Consider the following 20,051-nt stretch of genomic DNA (forward strand, 5'->3'; position numbering starts at 1 on the left):
CTAATCTCTGTAGGCGCCGCGGGTGCTGTCGGAATTCCGAAGAGGTAATCCGCTAACACATCCTCACCAAGGATCCAACCGAGTATCCTTAACTATTCGCAGCGGCGTCACTTTCCTGCGTATGCGTCGACCCAACACATAATGACCATGAAGACGACTGCCAAGCTCGCCGTCCTTATCGACGCCGATAATGCCCAGCCTACTGCGGCCCCCGCTCTGCTCGCTGAAGTCGCCAAATATGGCACGGCCTCTGTGCGACGGGCCTATGGTGACTGGACCGGCACCAGCCTCAAGGGCTGGAAAAACCAGCTCCTCACACAGTCGATCCAGCCCATTCAGCAGTTTGCGTACACCCAGGGAAAGAATGCGACGGACTCCGCTATGATAATTGATGCTATGGACCTACTCTATACGAACCGCTTCGATGGTTTCTGTCTCGTTTCCAGCGACAGCGATTTCACACGGCTAGCAGCGCGCATCCGCGAGTCCGGTCTGGTTGTGTACGGCTTCGGGGAGCATAAAACGCCCAAGCCTTTCGTCTCAGCATGCGACAAGTTCATCTACTTCGAGAACCTTGCCTACGATGAGCAGCTTGCAGTGCCACAAGAAAGGGCCGCCATTGTTGAACCACTCAACAAAGAAGCTTCTTCAACGACGGTCAAGAGTGACATCCGCCTGAAGAGACTGCTGCGAATGGCGGTTGAGGCTGCGTCGGACGACGAGGGTTGGGCCAATCTGGCCAACGTGGGCGGACACATCACCAGGCAGTTTCCGGATTTTGATCCACGCAGTTTCGGATATCTCAAGCTTAGCGATTTGGTTATTGCTACCGGTGTGTTCGATATCGATCGTCGGTGTCCTGGAGAGGGAAAGGCGACGGTCGTCTACGCGCGTGCCAAGCGCTCGAAGCATGTAAACGATGCCAGAATGACGAGTCCATCGGAAACCCTCATCTAAGTCACTATGTGGTGGTCAAGAAGACTAGCCTGGGTTGGGGTGGAGGAAAAGAAGGGTCCTCATGTTCCTTTTAGTCATAAAGTCTACCATGAAAATCTTGGTTGACTCTGCCACATCTTCTTGACCAAGACATATTTCGATGCATTCGCGCCGAAATCGTCGGAAAAGGAACCTCATGTCAATGCAGAATTCCGCGAGTATTGAGTAAGATGCTTGATCAAAATGGCAAGCCGTGTTTGCAATGACTTCCAGGAAAGGAAGGCTCGTTCAATCAACTTTGTCCGAGCAAAGCATTGGACGGGCAGGATTGACCCCGTCTACGCAGCAACAATACGACTTTGATGGCGCCTGAATTGCAATCTACTAGAGCGTTGAGAAACAAGTTGAAGACTTGTTAGGATCAAGCGCGCACTAGTACGCCTGAAACCTTTGGTCACCGACCAAGATTCACTAACAATCACGATACACATATGCCACTCAGCTGAATGAAGACATGCATCAGAGTTTCAACAGATGCAATGCATTCTAATCGGAGGACGTATAGCACTTGTAGTAAGGCCATCTGTTAAATTAGACCCCAGATGTTGTTCTGCAATCCCAGTGGTATACCATCACAAATCTCCCTCTCAAAGAATAGGGTCAAACGTCCCGACAATCGACAACACGACGAGGAAAGCCAGAAACACCCCAAGGACACAGATCTTAAGCTCCGAGGCCATATTCTCTTGGATCTCTTGATCATCGAAGTTGTAATCAATGATGGAAAATCCCTCATGAAGAACGGTCAGATTTTGTCCGTTGGTCAACAGGCAGATTTCCCTGAAGATCCATTGGGACAGCATAGGATTTGCCGGGGTGAAGAGGTACTGGGGGGGGGGGTATTTCACACCACTGAGAGCAGTTGTTGTTGACGTGAACTGGGTTTGGGTAGCAACAAGCCACCATTTGAGGATCGGTCGCGCCGGGGCTGGGTGCCAAGAGGGCCGCGGCAGGTGTATTGTTCCGCCATTCAGGTAATGAGGGGATCATCTCCAAAGAGCATGAGCCATTAGGGGAGGCCATTTGACAGAATTATTGCAAAAAGAATGGCGCGTGGATTTCGTAGACTAGAGAAGCAGGCCAAGAGGACGTGTTTTTGTAATGGCTTCCAGTAGAAGATGACCAGCCAAATATGAGTTAGACAATGGCGGGATAGGTGACTGATATAGACCAAGGTGCGAAGGCCCACGGCAACCGTGAAGGTAAGGGAACTGGCGCCCGGGAATGTAGTATGGTTGTGTCTGGGGCTTCGCCAAGATGGATTTCGCAAAACATTGCTACAGATGTTAGCTTTGTTTGGAAGTATGTATGAAATCTGTGGCAGTTGCTTATTCTCCCTACAATGCCTCTCTCCAAAGACGTCTAGAACATGCTATAGATGCGATCGTTTGGTGCCGGTTAGTTATGGTAACAATTCTGTCTTAAACCCTACTTGCAGTGGCAGGCAGAGGCAACTAGCCCCACCAAGACGGCAAAGTCAGATAATAGCATGGCATTCCATTTGAAATGGGAGAGGAAATGCGAGTGGTGACTGTTTGAGTTGCCTTTGAGTTGCCTGACTCCGCTTCTCACAGTGGTGTAAAGGATCACAAGATTAATACTTCAAGCTCACTTTCTCATATGAACATCTTATGGCCTTGAACCAGTGTATTTCCATTTGATGTAGGGTTTCTCTTGTGTTTCTTTGTTTTGCATGTCTGTGTCAGCCTCCATCTTAAGGCGGTAGTGTAGTAGAGATTAGCGGCAACCATGGGAACGAGGTCCGTTATCTTCCAAAGTTTACACGAAGAGTCAAACATTCTAGATCGTTTGGCTACGCTGCCTCCACTGAATTGATGTGGAGACGCTTCGAGGCCCAAAGAGATGAAACAAAAGGGGTAATAAAACGGCAGTAGAAATGACGGCGACAAAGACGACAACGAAGAAGGCAGCGGAAACAAAGAATGGCGAAGCATAGCAAGACCCTGAACTCCCTTCCCAGCCCCTCCCGGGAAGCCGCAAATTAAGAAGCAATCTTGAGCACGGATTCAACAGTGTCTTATTACAGCTGGAACCTATGTGGGCTACGGAAGGGATAATGAAGAGCGCGTGATTGAGTGGGTTTTGGTACATTGCCTTGTCAACTTGATAGATCATGCATCTGACCAAACAATCATGCGCGTAATCTGCTCCTTGTTGAAAACCACAAATTGTCACATGTCGAAAGACCTGAAACCAATCGAAAATACTTCACATGACTATGGATCTTCTCTTCAATGAAATATTTCCCAGAACCTCATCGGCCTGAGCACGCCTTGCGTCAGTTTCAACTCCAACACACTGGTGAACTTTGCAGCAGTCATCAATAAAGTTGGGCCAAACGCAGCACTACAAAAGAAAAGATTAAGACAGTACAAAGAACAGACTTTCGTGATGCCGGAGGTTGGTTTGGTACTGAGGCATGATGATTTTCGTCCGTTCTCAAGCATAGTAAAAATACTTGTGGCAGCCTAGCATATCTACAAGAGATGCCGCGTCCGCATCCCAACTCGTAAACCCTGCTTTGTCGAATGATGCATGGCGCTTTCAGTCACCCCTACTGAGTTTGTCCGCAGGCAATTTTGGAGAGCTCTTGACAGATGGGTCGATCGTAACCTCAGTCGGTCAACTTCCGTCTCCGCCACACTTGGGCACCGCAGAGCCACCGCCAGTCAGCCAATGGCAGCGCTTCAGCCGCCCGGCTAGCTCAATCGGTAGAGCGTGAGACTCTTAATCTCAAGGTTGTGGGTTCGACCCCCACGTCGGGCTCAATTCCCGTCAGCGGTTGACATGCGTGGTCTTTTTTGTTTTTTCGCCTTTTGGCAATTGTTCTTCTATGCAAGCATCTTGCTCATGAATTAGTTTTCATGCGCGTGCGTTGGTTTCTCGTACGACACGGCATTTGATAAAGTTCTATCTGTCGAGTTAACGCTTATCTTCTCTCTCATAATCCTACTTATATTTAATGATCCTTGACCTCTACTGGTGTGTTCTATGTCCCGTGCCGACGCCTTAGATTTGCTGAACTGGGCACCCACTATGAAGATATCCGTGGTCATCGAAATGCGTTGCGTCTCTTCAGAAGGTTTTGTTTTAGAGAAATTATATCCTAGGATGATGCCTTCCGCACAGTGAGGAGTTCGTCGGGCAGCGCTTCGAGCAATATGTCTGGCTAAACGTGGAAGCCGGTCGGCCGTACTTTTCAGAGATAGTACAGTACTCCATGCCGCGAGGCATCCATCTCTCCAGATGCAAACGAAGCTCGCACGCTTCTCGACATATGCGACATGGGTCTGCTGACTGACGCCGTTGCCTCGCGGAAAGAGAAACGGAACCGTGCCGTCTTCTGTGCATCGCATAGAAGTGGTGATTGGTCAGGCCCAAGCAAGTGCTCTCGACTTTATTGAGAAAGTCCAGTATACAAAGATGTATATCAGTTGGAAGGCCGCTGAATGTCAGGGTCGTGCTCATTGAGAGATGGTCGTTATTTTCTGATTTGTCTTCTGATACAAATATGTTCGGAAGCATTGAGATGGGGTGGTTGTGCTGAACACTGAGGGCTCCACTGTTGTGCATGGATTCAGACAACACGCTTCTGCCGCAGTGACTTTCTTTAAGATTCTTTGACCTGTCCAGCCAGGCGAATTGAGACATCAACTAAGTTGGATAAGACGACAGGTGTTACTGAATGACAAAATTTTCAAGTTCGGCAAGTTTGTGAGGCTGCTGTTGTCGTGGCCAAAAAGGTGCCAACTTTGATGTTTGTGAGCAACACAGATATATGGGAAACAATAATCACCTTTTAAAACAATCATGGCCGTAGACCTCGCTGGGCTGCCTTCTACTCACCGAAAACGATTCCGTTACCCCGCATCGTGTAATTCGTGGGTGTATGGCAGGGCAAAGCACACGATGAGGCGTCGAGGGCTCGGCCCAATATGTGGCAGTCACGATAGTTGTACGCCCAACTATCACGTGTGTAAGCCCACGAGACCCATCCAGCTCGCCACCACAATGGCCTAACAGAATGTCTACGTGTAAAATGAGGCTCTGTCGGTATTATCGTGAGCTTTTACAACAATACGTAAAACATCACGACGATTTGCCGGAGATGCCAATGATCAACCAGTAATACTTCGTAAGGCAAAACTATCATTATGTACATACTGCAAGGCTAGTTCCACGAACCAGGAGTAGCCCGCCGCAGGATGAGACAGGCGAGTGGCTGTGCGAGATCGCCACCTTTGTATCTGCCGGAGAAGGCTAGCGGTCCCCGCGCCCGATTGACATCGTGTAACATCAACGGCCAAGCGGAGGGCGAGGCTTCGTCGACACACATGACCTCTTTTTGAGCTAAAGTACCCCACACTGAAAAAGCCTTGGAAGTGCACTTCGAAATGTGAGTTGCGATACACGATTTATCAGCCGCAGCCGTGTTGGTGACTTACCAGTGACGTCTCAGAAGTCTTCCGGGCGATTGTAGAGGCGTCTGCGAGCCTTCATGACTTCATCTTCCGTCATCCGAGACGTGAACACTCCGACAAGCTCGTAGCCAGCCATGTTGATCTCCCTAATGGACTTTCTAGGGTTGTAGATGAACGTTGTTTCCCCAAAGAATCGCACCGCAGATGGCTTGCGGTCTCTCGGGTGACTTCGCGATGACTGGAAGTATCTCCTGTTTGCGTCCTCGGCTGTGACGCGTCGCTCGTACTCGGTGACCTGCCAATTACGCATGTCTTCGAGATATCTTGTGCGCGGCACGCCCTCCTCGGCTTCGCGGGATTCGTGATCTGCAGGACGAAGGGTTAGCTTGTTCAATGGAAGAAGGGGGCGAGGAGACGAAAGACACACAAAATAAGCCGCCGGGCTCGGTACCCCAGTACTTTCGAATTGGAGAAGCCTTGGCCTTGAGACACGAGCGACGCGTTGTCGTGGGTGTATAGACGCGGTAGTATGCCATCGTCGCAGGCAGGGCAAGACGTGGAAAGAAGAAAGATGGTGAATATTTCAGGAAGTTAGAGGCGTAATGAAGCAAATTTGTGCTTTGCGGTGAATTTTAGGACGTAGAACAGTAGTCTTTGATTCAAGGGGGAGAAAGAAGGGTTAATTTCTGAAGTCGTTGTTTTTGCGCAGTTGACAATGACGGGTCGTTGGCACAAACAAATGCTAGCGTGGCGTGGACGGCAACAATTGGATTGTTCCAGAGATCAAAGACACATGAGAGGAACTCTTGGCTCGCTGGAAAGGAAACAGGCGTTTAAGTAATGTTATTTGGCTGACCGCTCTTCCCATGCTTAACAAGTGAATCGCAAATTGCCTCAATCAGATGGAATTGAGTCAGCTGCTCGACTTCCGTCCCAGCTCCCGCAGAACAATGCCATAGTAGTGAATGCTCAACGCTTGAATGCAAATTCTCATACGCTCATATCTTCCTCTCCTGTAACTCCCATCGCTAATCAATCCACGATCACCCGGACATTCCCTTAGAGCCAGCCAGATGATGACAGTCAGACGGTCTCTTCAGTATCTTGATCTGCACCCCAAGCGAACTCTTCATACCCTTAGGCGTCTCTGACAGAGGACCGCTTTCGTTCGTCGCCTTGCGCTCCTTATCCACCGCAGGGAGATCATCAATCCATGCTAGTAAGCGGTCTTCTTCCTCAGGCTGGAAAAATTCGTGACATTGAGGCGTATCCGAGAACCTTACGCGGGTTTCTCTGGGCTTTATTTGAATATCGGTGTACTTGTCGAGGAAGTCTGCATTTGCATCTTCAACAGCACACCGTCGATGGTAGGCCATCACCTGTTGATTCCTTCTGTTTTGAAGCACAAGACGTGGGTTCAGACCAAGCTGCTGCTCTGATGATCCAGCATCTGTATTCCGGTTAGTGAATAACGGCTTTGACTTAGTTTCGAAAGGGGGCTTACAGTAGTAGCCCCATCCCACTGTGGCTACGGGACTCTTCCCCAAGGGAAAGTCGACAGCCGTTGTTTCAAGTGAGTGTGCCATTTGGGCAAGCCTTTTGGCGATGAAAGTTGTGACAATGCCAAGCGACGTAGCAAACACGATGGTATAGATCATACTTGCACAACGGCAAGTCGTCTTTGCGTTTTTGAGGTGTGCGTTGGTGCTGTAGCGACTGGAAAAGTGATTTGGATGGTGATATGAAGATCAATGATAGAAGCAGGATCGTTTGGATTGTTTCGATGGACAGTAAAAGGCTGGAATCCGAGACAAACGATCTTAGGCACCCTTCGACCCAGCGTTGTAATAAAGGTTCATGTTGCGCTTCATTTCTATCTTGCAAAATCTGATTTTAGGAATGTACTAGCGGATCCATGGTCATCGCAGAGGTTAATTGCAGTGCAGCCCAATCATTTGCGGCATGGACACAATGGTGTCGCGCTGAAGAGCCCGCATCCGAGCAGGTCACGGACTTGACGCGTATCGGAAATACGTGGGCGGTGCAAGCATAACTTCGAATCATCGCTCAAATTACGGCTCAAAAGAAGTGATCGGGTGGTTTCCTAGCACAGGATAACTTCCTGCTTGTGTATTCTTGTTGATCAAACTGTCATTATTACTGCGCAAGAGTAGTTTCATTGTTAATCGGAGATTTGGTAGCAAATTGTATCTGTTGAAGGTGACTACTCGTAAGGACCAAGATGGGGTGACCTCTGATGAGCGTGAAACCGCTACGGGTAAGAAATCAATATGTTGAGTTGAATTAGGGCTTCACAGGGTTTTGGTTGAGGTCAAGTCTTCTTGGGTTTTCATTTTTGGAAGAATTCTTTTGTAAATACTTGTTTGAACGGGGATACATGAGAGATTCCCCGTACTCCAACCACCCCCTATATGTCTAGTAAACCATCCTCATCAACTACTGCCCCATCGAGCTACAGTGCTGCCTTGAGTTCCGCCAATAGGCTCTCTTGCTTTGGATGGTTCAACCGGTTTACTTCGCGATATTGGGGCTTCTTGGGTTTTCAATTGTCAGGCTGTTGTTTATCATCAAACTTAGCAGCAGAGGATATGGCAAAACTCTCCATTAGCGTTAGCAATGAAAATGTTTATCTACGCGTTGACTGCAGTCGACTATGAATAGGTTACAGAACTTGAAGACCAAATAAGCTTCTTTCGGAGCCATCAAGCGCTGCCGGTGGGAGCCGTGACCTTCGGCCTCGTTTCTGCCGACCGCCGAATCGCGATCATAAGTTATTGAATACTGAGCACAAACCAGGGCCTGATCGACGCTCACACCATGCACCCCGTCGCGAAACAGAACATGGCCATTTCCCGTTCGGTCCTTGGCCCCCAAGATCAATCACGTTCGCCTTGGCAATTTCTACAACATGGCGGCTTCTGGCGATGGGTTTGCATCGGCTCTGGGATTGAGCTCGTATCTGCCGAATGAGGGGTTCTGGCATGCCAAGGCGGACTAATTCAACACTTTCTTGTCAGGACCGCTCTCCACAATTTGGTCTCGGGAATCTTGTGCTTCAGTCCGAAGTCAATCGGCTTTTTTCAGGCCCAATACCAAATGACAAGGCAGTCAATAAGTTAGACTGCAGAATGTCCCGAGTTTCCAGCGATGCCAGAGGCAACAACGCAGACTCATGAGATTAAAAACCGCGGGGGATGGCGGATCGTGCAGGAGCCCACTTAATAGAGTCTGCCATTCCATACGACTGGTTTAATTGTCTGCCCCTAATAATGCGTGCGGTCAATTAAGAACCGAGAGCCTAGACACCAAACCCGATGCTTCCAGACTCAAGAACCTTGCCTACACTTTGAGTCGAGAGATGAACTTCGGATGGCGTTCTTCTCCTCCCGGGCTAAGAGTGGGACTTTGACTTCGTGAGACAATTGTAGGTGGCTTAGGCCTAAGGTAAAAGATTTTGTCAATTTGAGACGTTTCCCCTGGATGGCGACATATTCACCGTACTGCCAAGGATTCACATTTCGTTGGATAGAGTGTCACGCTTCTCGATCTCTGCGAGGCAACTTGAGAGCCAAGCCACATCCGTCATTTAAAGGCACGAATCGGGGAGTGCAAAAGAAGAAAGAAAACAAGCTTACTCTTTATTCGGCGGACTGGGGTTTCATTCGCATAGAGAGCTGCCAGAAATCAACGACCACGACAGCCAAACAAGCGCTGCTGGACCGCCAATGAGCGATGCCAAGCCCCCAAACTGGTGTAATGCCAAGAGGCAACATGTGAGCCAAGGTACGGAAGTTTCAAAGGCATGAATCAGGAAGGTCAAGAATTTAGAGTAAGCAAGCCACCAAGAACAAACTAGCAGCTCATCTGTCTGTTTGCCCCTGTCAAAGTTCCATTCGTGTAGCACTCGACCGACCTGGGCGCCCTAGACTGGCGTACAGCTCGTGAACACCTGAGTGACCCCGGGTGATCCGGAGCCCACGGTGAGCCGCGCCCAAGCTCGTGGTAAATGAATGCGGAGGGTGCATTACCGGTTCAAGGGGCCGGCCCAATTTCGTCCTCCAACGAAAGTGCTTCTTACGGGCGCATCTGCTGAGACTGGTGCGCATCTGGGGAAGACAATTGTGCGTCTTCGCCGTCTCCACTAGATCGCAAAATGATATAAACAAGCCGCCGTGTCGTCTCCCGGAAGTGGGCAGAAAGACCATCACCCACGATCCTTCACACCCCCTTACCTTTCAGCCGTCTGGAATCACTAATACAATGGCCAAGTTTTCCATTCTCACGGCGGTGCTGGCGCTCGCCTCCTCCGTCACCGCCCAGTGCGGCTCCGGCACCCCGGACGCCCGCGTCATCGGGTCCGGAAGCTCCTTCACGGCCACCAAGGGCTCGAGCAACGTCTACACCGGCTCGGACTACCGCGCCGCCATCCAAGCCGCCCTCGACTCCATCTCCTCGGGCCAGCGCGTCTCCGTCATCGCCTCGGGCTCCATCGGCGCCAACACCATCACCATCGCGAGCGGCAAGATCTTCGAGGGCTGCGGCACCATCAACGTTGCCACTCGCTCCGGCCGCGGCGCTATCGAGTCTACAAACACCCAGGGCGTCCAGATCCCCTACCTCACGATGACGGGCAACCCGTACTTCGGACTGCGCTTCAGCGGAACAAAGGATCTGACCCTTGGCGCAATCACGATGAACCTCAGCGGCGGCCTCGGCATCCGCTTCGACCGTGACTTGGCCGCCAACTCCAACGTCAAGATGGGCGTTATCCGCGTCACCGGCGCCGGCAGCCACGCCGTCGAGACCTGGAACATTGACGGCCTGACCATCGACCAGGTCATCGCCCGCAACGTCGGCGAGTCCGGACTGCTGCTCCAGAAGACGACCAACGCGCGCGTCGGCCTTGTCGACGGCAACAACGTCGGCGCCAGCACCGGCTACGGCACCCTGCGCTTCGCGAACAACAACGGCCAGAACCCCAACGGCAACTACAACACCAACGTCTACATCGACAAGGTAGTCTCCCGCGGCGGCGGCCGTGGCGTCTTCTGCGTCTCGCAGTCCGGCGCCGCCGTCATCACGTCCGTCGACCTCGCCAGCAACGGCAACAACGCCATCCTCATCGAGAACTGCTACAACCTCTCCATCCGCGGCGGCACCGTCAACGGCGGCGGCGAGGTTCGTCTTGCTGCGCGCTCCGAGTTCCCCAACAACCGCGACATCTGGATCACCCTCAAGGTCGACGGCACCACCGTTCGCGAGTCGCCCTGTGGTGAGAACACCAACTGGACCCTAACCGGCAACGGCGCGAGGAACATCTGCTGAGCGTAGGAATACGCGAATCGGACTTTGTCTTCATTTCATTAGTACATTATTCCTTTTTTGGCTTCGAAGCCATTGTCCATATTTCTTTTTAGCTCTTGGTGGTGCTCGGTCGCATGAAGAGGCTACAAAAATACTGAGCGGATCATTCTTTGTGATGGGGAGTAAACGTCTGGCTGGAGATCGAACATGAGTTTTGCTAGTCAGAATAAATGGTTGCTGCCACTGAATCAGCATGCTTCGCTTCCGACTTAGGGTCTCTTTCCTTTGTGGAGGTTTCATGTGTTCTCCAGCGAGTTGCACCAATCATCGTCATCAAGTCTGTGGACATGGTGGACTTAGTGTCGGTCATCTCGGGCCGATGCCTAAATCTCCCACTTGCGGTGGATCCTTGAATCATTTCAAGCTTCACAGCGGTCGCTGAGACCACAGAGTTGCATCTTTCAACAGCCTCCGCGCGGGAAAAGATGTTGGCTAACCTCGTAAATCCACGACTGGCAGAATCTGGCGTCATTCCTGTGCATGCGCTCAACGGAAATGGTGCCGATCACATCTGAACAAGGAAACATTAACCACCTCTCGCGCTCTGCAGCTAGACAAACTGTCAAATCGTCTTAACAAGCTTAGGACTCTCCGCATCTACTCCGCACGGCCACTCAAAAACAACATGGACGTTGCGCCATGTCAACCAACATAGCTCGGGTCTTACCAGCCTCCGGGACCGGGCAAGGTGTTTAATCTTGCCTCATTCGGCAGTTCGAATTTTCGCATCGCTATGAAGGTCGTCTGATAAACCCCAGAAAGCAGCAATCAGCTGGTTTGGGGCCCCGCAATGAGACAGCTGGGGAAGCTGGGTCAGTCCGTGTTGTTCCGACGCAACGTTCAATCCATATAAGACTTCATGATGCCAACTTCCATGATATTTTCTACACGCGCGAGAAGGCTCGTTTGTTTTTTATAGCCTTTGAACTCGACAGGCAAGATGTTGGCCCAAATCAAGAATGATCCCCTCTACCAGGACCTCAACTGGCGCCTGATGCTCATCGGCTGCGTCGCCAACCTCGGCGCGATGGGGTTCGGCTTCGACAATGGTAAGTTGAAACAAGTGTTGATTGAAACCAAGTAGCTGACATTGTCAGGCTGGTGGGGTGGTGCGCTCGGCCTATCGCAGTTCCAAAAGAAGTACGGCGAATATGACGACGCTCTCGGCCGGTACGCGATCCCCGCTACGAAGACGTCTGTCGGAACGGGTACGGGTTCGGCTGGTATCATCATCGGATGCATCCTCGCGCCCTTTGTCACTTCGAGATTTGGTCGCAAGAAGTCCTTCTTGGTCATCTCTGCTCTGATGGGCACCGGCGTTGTGCTTGAGTCGTCTGCAGTTACGTCCTTCTGGCAATTGGTGGTTGGGAGAATTATGGTCTATGCGGGCATGGGCCTAGCATCGAACCTGACGCCCATGTACCTCTCCGAGTGCTCTCCTCCGAGGATTCGAGGTAAGTGAATAGCCAATCAAAGAGAAGGTTGTTGAGCTGACGGTGAATTAGGTGCCTTTCTGGCACTCTACAGCTTCTTCCTCTCTTTCGGTGTCTTCATGGCTGCGATTGCAGTCTATTTGTCGCGCACTAGGAATGATCAATGGCAGTACCTGTTAGTATTCATACGGACTCAACGACTGCCATCAGTTGCTAATTAACAACACAGAATTGTGATCTTGTGCCAGCTCTTCGTCCCATTGGGCTACGTCGTCATGTACCCATTGTTGCCGGAATCTCCCCGGTACCTCATCTAACGCGGAAAATACGAAGAAGCCGAGGAGGTTCTCAGGAAGCTTTCGAACCACCCCGAGACGATCGCACAAGAGGTACAGCTCCTCAAAATCCAAGTCGAGGAGCAGCGCGAGCTGCACAAGGCCACATCTCTGAATGACTGCTTTAAGGGCGTAAATCTGCGTCGCACAATCATTGCTATGAGCGTGCAGATTCTCCAGCAGGCGCAGGGTGTCTCGTTCATCCAGAACCTTCATGCAGCAGCTTGGATTCCCCGACTCCCTGCGAACGAACGTTATGGTCACCGGATGCGGTTTCGCGGTGCATTTCATCACGTTCTTGACTTTTGATAAACTCGGCCGTCGACGATCGCTCTCTCTGGGCGCGGTGCTGCTTGCTGGCATGATGCTTGGTACTGGCGCCGCGACTGCAACTGGGTCTGCTGGTCACTATTCTTCGGCGGTTGCCAAGGCTGCCGCCGCTCTGCTTATCCTTTGGTAAGCGATGATTTCTCTGCCGAAAGTTGCAGAATATTCTGATTGACCGGAAAATAGGTACTCGATCTACGGAATCACCTGGGGCCCTGGCTGCTGGGTTGTCGCCGGAGAAATCGGCACCGGCCAGCTCAGAGAAAAGACTCTGTTCCTGACTTCAATGGGCAGTTTCCTCACATCGGTACCGATCAACTTCGTCAACCCCTACGTTCAGGCCAAGCTTGGCGGCGGTGTCACATTCATTTACGGTGCCTTCTCGGTTGTCGCAGCCATCTGGGTGTTCCTGATGGTTCCCGAGACCAAGAACCGCTCGCTTGAGGACTTGGATGAGATGTTCCAGGCCAACGTTAAGACGAGAGAGTTCAAGAAGTACGTGTCGACTGGCCTGGGTGCCCAGATCACCATGGCGGAGGATAAGGGTGCCAAGAAGATGGAGCTTGAGCAGGAGGAGGATGCGTAGAGCGGGATGTTGTTGTTACAACTAAAGATCAATGCCTGAAGGGAACCACCAAGCTTTGAAGGCATATCATGCGTTGGGAAGTTCTAACAGTTATCATCTTCTAATGAGCGTGTAGGTATGGAAGGTTCCATTATCACCACCCTCAATTCGATGCAGCGCAAGGAATAAAAATGAACCTTTCCATCCCCATAGGTAGAGAAAACAAAGCTTTTCACGGCGATAGGAGGAGTACTGTGTTGAGCTCTCTACTGTCTCTGAACAATTGCATAGTCTATCTCTTAAATGAGGGAGGGCTTGCATCCATGTTCAGCGCGGACATGTTGGTGACACTACAGTTAAGCCTCTTTCAACATTTCAATTGATTAATGGCATGAGTTCTCAGTAGATCGATCAAAATGAACCATTGAACCAGTTGTCCCTTTTTCTACGCAGAGCGACTTTCAATCGACTCCAAATGTGGCCAAGACATTGAATTCCAACTGTCAGATTCTGTATCTCTTGGCTGGCGTTTTTCTTGTTGGTTCCCATTTCAGCGCAGAGACAACCTAACGAAGGCCCCATGCATGAATTTAAGCCCCCAAAGCCCCCTAAAACCAGCTTTGTCTGCAGTGTTCGCTCGGATCCTGTGAGACAAGGGTGGCTATTCCTTCCTGTTTAATATGGGGATTGGCAGGGCTTGCCGAGGGGGCCGGAAATTAGTACGATATCGGCCGCCGCTGACAGTGCCTCGCCCGAGCTTTGTTACAACGTGGTCCCAATTAAAACACACCGCATCTTCAAACGCCGACGACAACGACCATCACCAGCGCAGCCCCCCTTAACTCGGATATCAAGCCACACCACACCCTTCAATAGTATTCAACAGGGGGAATAAAGTGCCAGCCACCCCTCGCTCGCTCTCATTCGCAAAAGCCCGCTGGTTTGCTTTTTTCGCCCCCCTTCTCGCGCCCACAATGCCCGGCCTCCTCGCCACGGCATTACAATCGGCAACCCTCAAAGCGTCCGCCAACTTCACGGCCCAGATCGTCAACCAGCACCGGCAGGGCGGCGCCGTGCCGCTCGATGTCCGGCGCATCTTCGAGTTCGCGACGTTCGGCTTCATCCAGGGACATATGAACTACTGGTGGCAGCACTTCCTCGAGGACCAGTTTCCCAACTCGGCGAGCAAGGCAGCGGCCAAAGCGGCGGCGTCATCATCGTCGTCTATCGAAAAGGGGGAGGAGAAGCCGGACAAGCCGGAACTGCTCGTCGTCGGCGGACAGCAACCACCCGCGGGGAAGAACTACTTCAATGTCGCGCGTAAAGTCGTGGTCGACCAGACGCTGGGTCTGTTCATGATGAACTCGGCCTTCCTCATCATCACGTCGGCGCTGAGAACTGGGAGCGCGACCATCACGTACCAGATTTGGAGCGAGAGGATCTTCGACTTGATCAAGGCGGCGTGGAAGCTGTGGCCACTGGTGGCGTTTTGCAACTTCTGCTTTGTGCCTGTCGGGTACAGGGCGCTGGTGGGGATGACGGTCGGCTTCGCGTGGAACATGTTTCTCACATTTTTCCTGTCATGAAAAAGGCTGGCGGAGGCGGGGCGGTCATCATTTGCATTTGCATGAAAAGGCATAGACTTTTGTTTCTTCTTCTTCAGCTACTGCATAGCCTGTATTACAAGACTTCTGGGGTAACAGCGGCTCTGGTAAATGTATGGTTTCTACGGCAAGATATCCTTTTTCACAATTCATCATGAGCTTCAGTCTTCTCAGCTGCCTTCGCAGACGTCGAAGTCGCGTCGCCAGGCTTGGGCCCCGGGATGGTGAAGACGATGCGGCGATATGAAACCAAGGCACCGTCCGAGACCTCGAGGATGAGATGCAGGTGCTTGTAATCATTGGGGTGGCGATTACGGCCCTCGGCGCGGAGGACTTCCTTCGACGGCATGGTGACGGTGATGATGGGCGAGGTCGTATCGCTAAGTTCAAGCCTGCCAACATCCCGTCCGGGGCTGTTGTTGTTGGAAGAAGGCTCCAGGTACTGCCACCACTTGTAGGTCAGGCCTCCTCCGTCCGGATCGCATGACTCCCTCGCATCTAGCCCAATCTCCTGCTCCTCCTTCACGATCATCTTCACGACCCTGCGGGATTTGTCCCCGTTGAGTACGATAACCGGGGCGTGAGGGGCCTTGGCAAACTCGGAGCTGCCGCTCCACTTCATACGCGCGGCAAAGTCGTTCTGGAACGCCTCGCGCCATCTCCAGACAGTCGCCTGAGCGCTCATGATGGTCTTGCCCGAGTCCTTGATGACGTCCACGCTGTCCGCAAAGTGTCCCTCGCCATATGTCACCGGGCCGTAACGGCCTCCCCATGAACCCCATTCAGGGTGCTCGGGATCCGAGAGGCCGTTGGGGATGAGGTACAACAAAGAAGGCGTGTCTCCCTCGACAATGAAGTCGGCATCGGGGTACTTCCCGCCCAGGGCGCCGACGCTCTGGATATTCTCCTTGATCCAATCGGTCGACACAACATCCTTGCTGGCGAGACTAGGGAAGTTATAGTATTCCTCGCCTGAGATTCCTCCCCAAGCAGCCAGGGCGTAGCGGTTGAAGTGCTGGATGCTGGCGATGAAGAAGAGCTGTGGGAAGTTTCTCCGGATCCAGGAGCCCGTGTCGTCCTGGTCGGAGATGCTGTAGGCGCGCAGCTTCGAGACGAACTTATCAATCTCGTCTTGTGACCTCGTCGCGTTGACATGCCACAGAGCCTGAGCGAGGACAGATGCACCGCCCCAAACCGGAATCCAAAGGGGTTCGTCCGAGGCATCGACCGCCTTCACCAGCCTCTCGGAACCGTCGCTGTCCTTGCCCTCACCGACGCCATCCATACCGTACACAGGCAGTCCAGAAGTGATGAGACCCCTCACATAGCTGACTTCAGGCCACCCGGATGCATGCTTCTCCAGGTTGGGCAGCACCTCCTCGTAGGCGTCGACGATGTCGTGCATCTGATCCGGGCGGGTGGTGTCGTTCAACCACACGCTCGTCGTAGCCACGAGGCCTTCCACGCGGAGCTCATTGGAGTAGACGAGCAGTCTCACCAGAGACTGTGCGTCGTCGGGCTCGTTGGCGATGTCGCTGAGGAGGAAAACGCGGGGCTTGTCGGGAGTTGCGGCCGTGCACTTCTCGGCGGCCAGGGTTGAGCCCACCGAGGACAGCAACACGGCTGCCGTTGTCAAAGTCCGCGGCAAGACCATGATGTTCAATGAAGATGATAGTATCTTCTTGATCTTCTCACTTTAAGTAACTGTAATCGATAATTTTGAAGAGTGAAAGCGTATTCGAATACGACGTGTGCCTTTCACTGTAACCACCGACGACGGAAGCGAGCGCTTCAGATTACCCCTTTCGGCGGGGCGTAACATGCCTGTATGGGTCGATAGAGCCCCTCAGCTTTACGTCACCAGCATATGCCGAGCACGGCACACGGCGAGTTGCTTCTTGGGTGAATCATTTGTTCGAATTCTCTACAATAAACGTCTTCAAGCATAGCCAGGTTCCCAATCGCTGGCGGTAGTGAAGCTCTGGGCACTATTTCCCAACATGTTAACTGAGACTGCGGGAATGACCCATGTCGCGGCGAGGGATTCTGACGCAATGTAAACAAAATTGCCCGGACAGGGAGTTGGTTCCGGAAAGACAACATGACTGCTGTCAGTCTCCCCGAGTCGTTTATCGTAGATTCTAGACTGCTGGACATAAATGTGATTCTCGATACACCACTCGGTGTCCACGGGAAGCGCGCGATCGTGCGGTAGCGTCCCCACAATCATGCTACACCCCGCATCTGCATCTCTGAACTTCAAGAAACTCACTGTAGCGAAACAAACTTCGGTGCAAGCGATCATCGCCCTGCGCTTATTCACTGATAGATCGAATCGCAGTGTTTAGCAGCACGAAGACTTCAGGTAGAGCCTAACATGAGATGAGGATTTAGGAAGCAAAGCATTATTATTGATGAATAATGAGAGGGGTATCACAGCGTCGCTCCAAAAAGTCTAAAAACTCTGCTTTGAAATGTTGAATTTCATCCGTGGCCCATATGAGCCTATACCAGACTCTTCGGAATAATCGGTCCTTGCCGGGAAAGAGGAGGGGATTCTGGCACCATTGCCACTTCCCTGAAATCTAACAAGCTTTGGTGTCCCTGATATCCTCTGAACAGTTCTTCGTGATACAGTTGCTGGGGGCTCGTAACATCTGAATCAGTCGTTCCTGCTCTTGAAGGTTGGCTGGGGTCGGTTACGTGAATCAAGTACGGTTTCCGGGTAGAGATGGAGGAAGTGTCGCTCCGTAGTAACAGTCTAGGAGTGAAGTGCTGGAAGAATTTTCTCAGCGTCGGCATGGAGCCGCAGATGATGAAGAGATTTGTTTCGACAAAGCTGATCATTCCAACGTCAGAATCCATAGGTGATATCAGAAGGAGTGGAAGGACGTACCTCCAGACGTTTGCGGGAGCACTATCCCACGACGGGTCGCTGCTTCTGAGAAGTTGTGGCAGGAGCACTAATTTGATGATGGAAGTCGATATCGTCCTGTGATGTTTGAGCCATCAAATCTAACCAAACGCACCCCTGAAATCCACTCACATGGATCCAACTGCAAACATAGCCATGGCCCCCATCTTCTGGGCCATTCCCATCCGGAGACTGCATATCATCAGGATCGGCAAAACGAACAGCATAATGTCGGTGACAATATTTGCGATGGAGTTCGACATGTAGAGCGGATCGGCGTCGATGCAGGTGCCCCCGGATATCTTGATATCAAACCCCTTTCGTATGGGTTGGCACCGAACGATCATGACGAATGCGACACCCGCTGTGGTGGTGGCAACGAATAAAATCGAGGCCCAGACTGCAGCACGATACTTTTTCTGCGGAGAAAGTTGAAGGTAGAGTACGAGAAGCGACAGTTTGGCGAATCCATTACAAATCACGAATAGAGGGCCAGCGACGTAGGTTATCTGGTGTCGCATCAGCTGCCTTGTTCACATGTAGTTGCAGGTCGTTGCGCGGGCTTTTCTCACCGCGAAGTATGTTTGGAATCGCGGTAACGGCATATCCCATGCGTGGGCACACATGCCGCCGGCAGCTATCGAACCTGACATCGTCATTTGATTAGCAGTTCTGGTCATTAAACAACATCATGACTTACCGACGTATGCCGCCTGAATAGTGACAGATGCCACCTATCGAGTACCATCATCAACCCGAGCTCACAAAACGTCCGCGGAGCACAACTCACCCAAGAAAGACACATGAATGCTGCGTACCTCGTCAGCAATTCATTCTTCATCATGTATCTCATAATGATGCTCTTGATTCGTTCCGCGCGCCAGCTAAACTTTCACATGCGCACATGACCCCACACACACTCACCATCGTCCACCTGGAAGCCGTTCGACAGCCAAATCTTTGTGTAGAGTCTCTGTAACAACGCGATGAGAGCGATCGGACCGCCGATTCCGAACACCAGGTAGTGTTCCAGCACGAGCTGCTGCTGCGGGTGGTCGAAGTCGACCACGTAGCCATCCGGCGGCTTCAAGAGGGTCACGGTGCCATTCGTGACCGGAAATTCGGACATGGTGTTTGCATTGAAAACATGGCCTGCCTTTCCCCAACGCTTCTAAGGTGCGGAGGCGAGCATGAGTCTATATCTTGTGGGATGCGGTTGGCCAGTGCATCCACCATCGGTGAAAGTTTCCTGGGCTGCCCCAAGGCCTCGGTCGAGTCCCCACTTGATGGGCAAGTCGGAGGGTTAAAAGCTGCCATGGGACTGATTCATCCAGTCGTAGCCCCTTGCCCACAACCTTACGAGGAAAACGGCCGAGCAGAAGTTTTCCAATTGTTTAGACGTCAGTTTGGATCCCCATTTGCTACTGATTTTATCCCATGAGCTACCAGACGATTTGCCCTTCGGCACTTGTTTACACCACACAACAAGACACTGCATATGATTCACCATACTTCATTCACTACATAATACCTGATTCAAGACGCCCTGACCCTATCCAAGCTCTGCTTAGAGTTCACAAAACTCAGATCAAAGGTCTTGGCGCACGTGTCGTGGCCCTCGTTGTCCTTCCCAAGAGAGGCTACAGTTTCGTTCACGGACGACAGACTGCCTTCCAGTCTAAACATTGAGTTTCCCAAACAGCTCAATCATTCGTGGAAATTCCAAGGCAAACTCTGTGAGGGTGTCTGATTGGTGCACGAGACCTCTGTGATTGGCTCTGACGATTCTGTCCGGACTCGGGATAAGGTTTGGTGTGTTTCTTCCACCGTTCCGTGTTCTGGGGCTCCCCGGTGAACACGGGCGCGTGTTTTCCTGTGAAGCGAGGGGGAACTATGAGATGAGCTTGTTTGAAGACGAGAGCCAAGTCGAAACTCAAAGGAGGAATCGTGTGCGGTCCCGCAACGCCCGCGCGCGGGGTACGACGGTAAGTCGCCTCGGTGGGAACATGAGCCCAGCGTATTGCTGTACGAACCCGCCGGGCCCTCATAC

The 20,051-nt window shown here is 51.8% G+C and overlaps 8 protein-coding genes across 8 annotated transcripts; 4 read left to right on the forward strand and 4 right to left on the reverse strand.

Moving 5' to 3' along the window:
* Window positions 1-147: 147 nt before the first annotated feature.
* Window positions 148-957, forward strand: CGCA056_v001646 (uncharacterized protein; the record flags this gene model as incomplete). The annotated part of the gene is made up of 1 exon (XM_037316906.1): window positions 148-957. The coding sequence occupies one exon, from the start codon at window positions 148-150 to the stop codon at window positions 955-957; it is 810 nt and encodes a 269-aa protein (XP_037185633.1).
* Window positions 958-5,472: 4,515 nt separating this feature from the next.
* On the reverse strand, window positions 5,473-5,974 carry CGCA056_v001647 (uncharacterized protein; the record flags this gene model as incomplete). The annotated part of the gene is made up of 2 exons (XM_037316907.1): window positions 5,473-5,804; window positions 5,866-5,974. The coding sequence occupies 2 exons, from the start codon at window positions 5,972-5,974 to the stop codon at window positions 5,473-5,475; spliced, it is 441 nt and encodes a 146-aa protein (XP_037184546.1).
* Window positions 5,975-6,481: 507 nt separating this feature from the next.
* On the reverse strand, window positions 6,482-7,096 carry CGCA056_v001648 (uncharacterized protein; the record flags this gene model as incomplete). The annotated part of the gene is made up of 2 exons (XM_037316908.1): window positions 6,482-6,888; window positions 6,943-7,096. The coding sequence occupies 2 exons, from the start codon at window positions 7,094-7,096 to the stop codon at window positions 6,482-6,484; spliced, it is 561 nt and encodes a 186-aa protein (XP_037184548.1).
* Window positions 7,097-9,719: 2,623 nt separating this feature from the next.
* On the forward strand, window positions 9,720-10,784 carry CGCA056_v001649 (uncharacterized protein; the record flags this gene model as incomplete). Its single annotated transcript, XM_037316909.1, has 1 exon — window positions 9,720-10,784. The coding sequence occupies one exon, from the start codon at window positions 9,720-9,722 to the stop codon at window positions 10,782-10,784; it is 1,065 nt and encodes a 354-aa protein (XP_037184549.1).
* Window positions 10,785-11,763: 979 nt separating this feature from the next.
* Window positions 11,764-13,504, forward strand: ght2-0 (High-affinity glucose transporter ght2; the record flags this gene model as incomplete). Its single annotated transcript, XM_037316910.1, has 7 exons — window positions 11,764-11,872; window positions 11,921-12,277; window positions 12,329-12,431; window positions 12,486-12,533; window positions 12,609-12,756; window positions 12,812-13,047; window positions 13,105-13,504. 7 exons carry the CDS (start codon window positions 11,764-11,766, stop codon window positions 13,502-13,504), a joined length of 1,401 nt encoding a protein of 466 aa, XP_037185504.1.
* Window positions 13,505-14,457: 953 nt separating this feature from the next.
* Window positions 14,458-15,069, forward strand: CGCA056_v001651 (PXMP2/4 family protein 3; the record flags this gene model as incomplete). The annotated part of the gene is made up of 1 exon (XM_037316911.1): window positions 14,458-15,069. One exon carries the CDS (start codon window positions 14,458-14,460, stop codon window positions 15,067-15,069), a length of 612 nt encoding a protein of 203 aa, XP_037185421.1.
* A 160-nt stretch (window positions 15,070-15,229) lies between these two features.
* On the reverse strand, window positions 15,230-16,741 carry CGCA056_v001652 (uncharacterized protein; the record flags this gene model as incomplete). The annotated part of the gene is made up of 1 exon (XM_037316912.1): window positions 15,230-16,741. The coding sequence occupies one exon, from the start codon at window positions 16,739-16,741 to the stop codon at window positions 15,230-15,232; it is 1,512 nt and encodes a 503-aa protein (XP_037185506.1).
* An 851-nt stretch (window positions 16,742-17,592) lies between these two features.
* CGCA056_v001653 (Satratoxin biosynthesis SC1 cluster protein 4) lies at window positions 17,593-19,130 on the reverse strand (the record flags this gene model as incomplete). The annotated part of the gene is made up of 7 exons (XM_037316913.1): window positions 17,593-17,926; window positions 17,984-18,079; window positions 18,134-18,510; window positions 18,574-18,647; window positions 18,702-18,735; window positions 18,792-18,811; window positions 18,926-19,130. The coding sequence occupies 7 exons, from the start codon at window positions 19,128-19,130 to the stop codon at window positions 17,593-17,595; spliced, it is 1,140 nt and encodes a 379-aa protein (XP_037185425.1).
* Window positions 19,131-20,051: the final 921 nt, after the last annotated feature.

Source organism: Colletotrichum aenigma, assembly GCF_013390185.1.
Source record: "Colletotrichum aenigma strain Cg56 chromosome Unknown KSG_Cg56_contig01, whole genome shotgun sequence".
Taxonomy (NCBI): domain Eukaryota; kingdom Fungi; phylum Ascomycota; class Sordariomycetes; order Glomerellales; family Glomerellaceae; genus Colletotrichum; species Colletotrichum aenigma.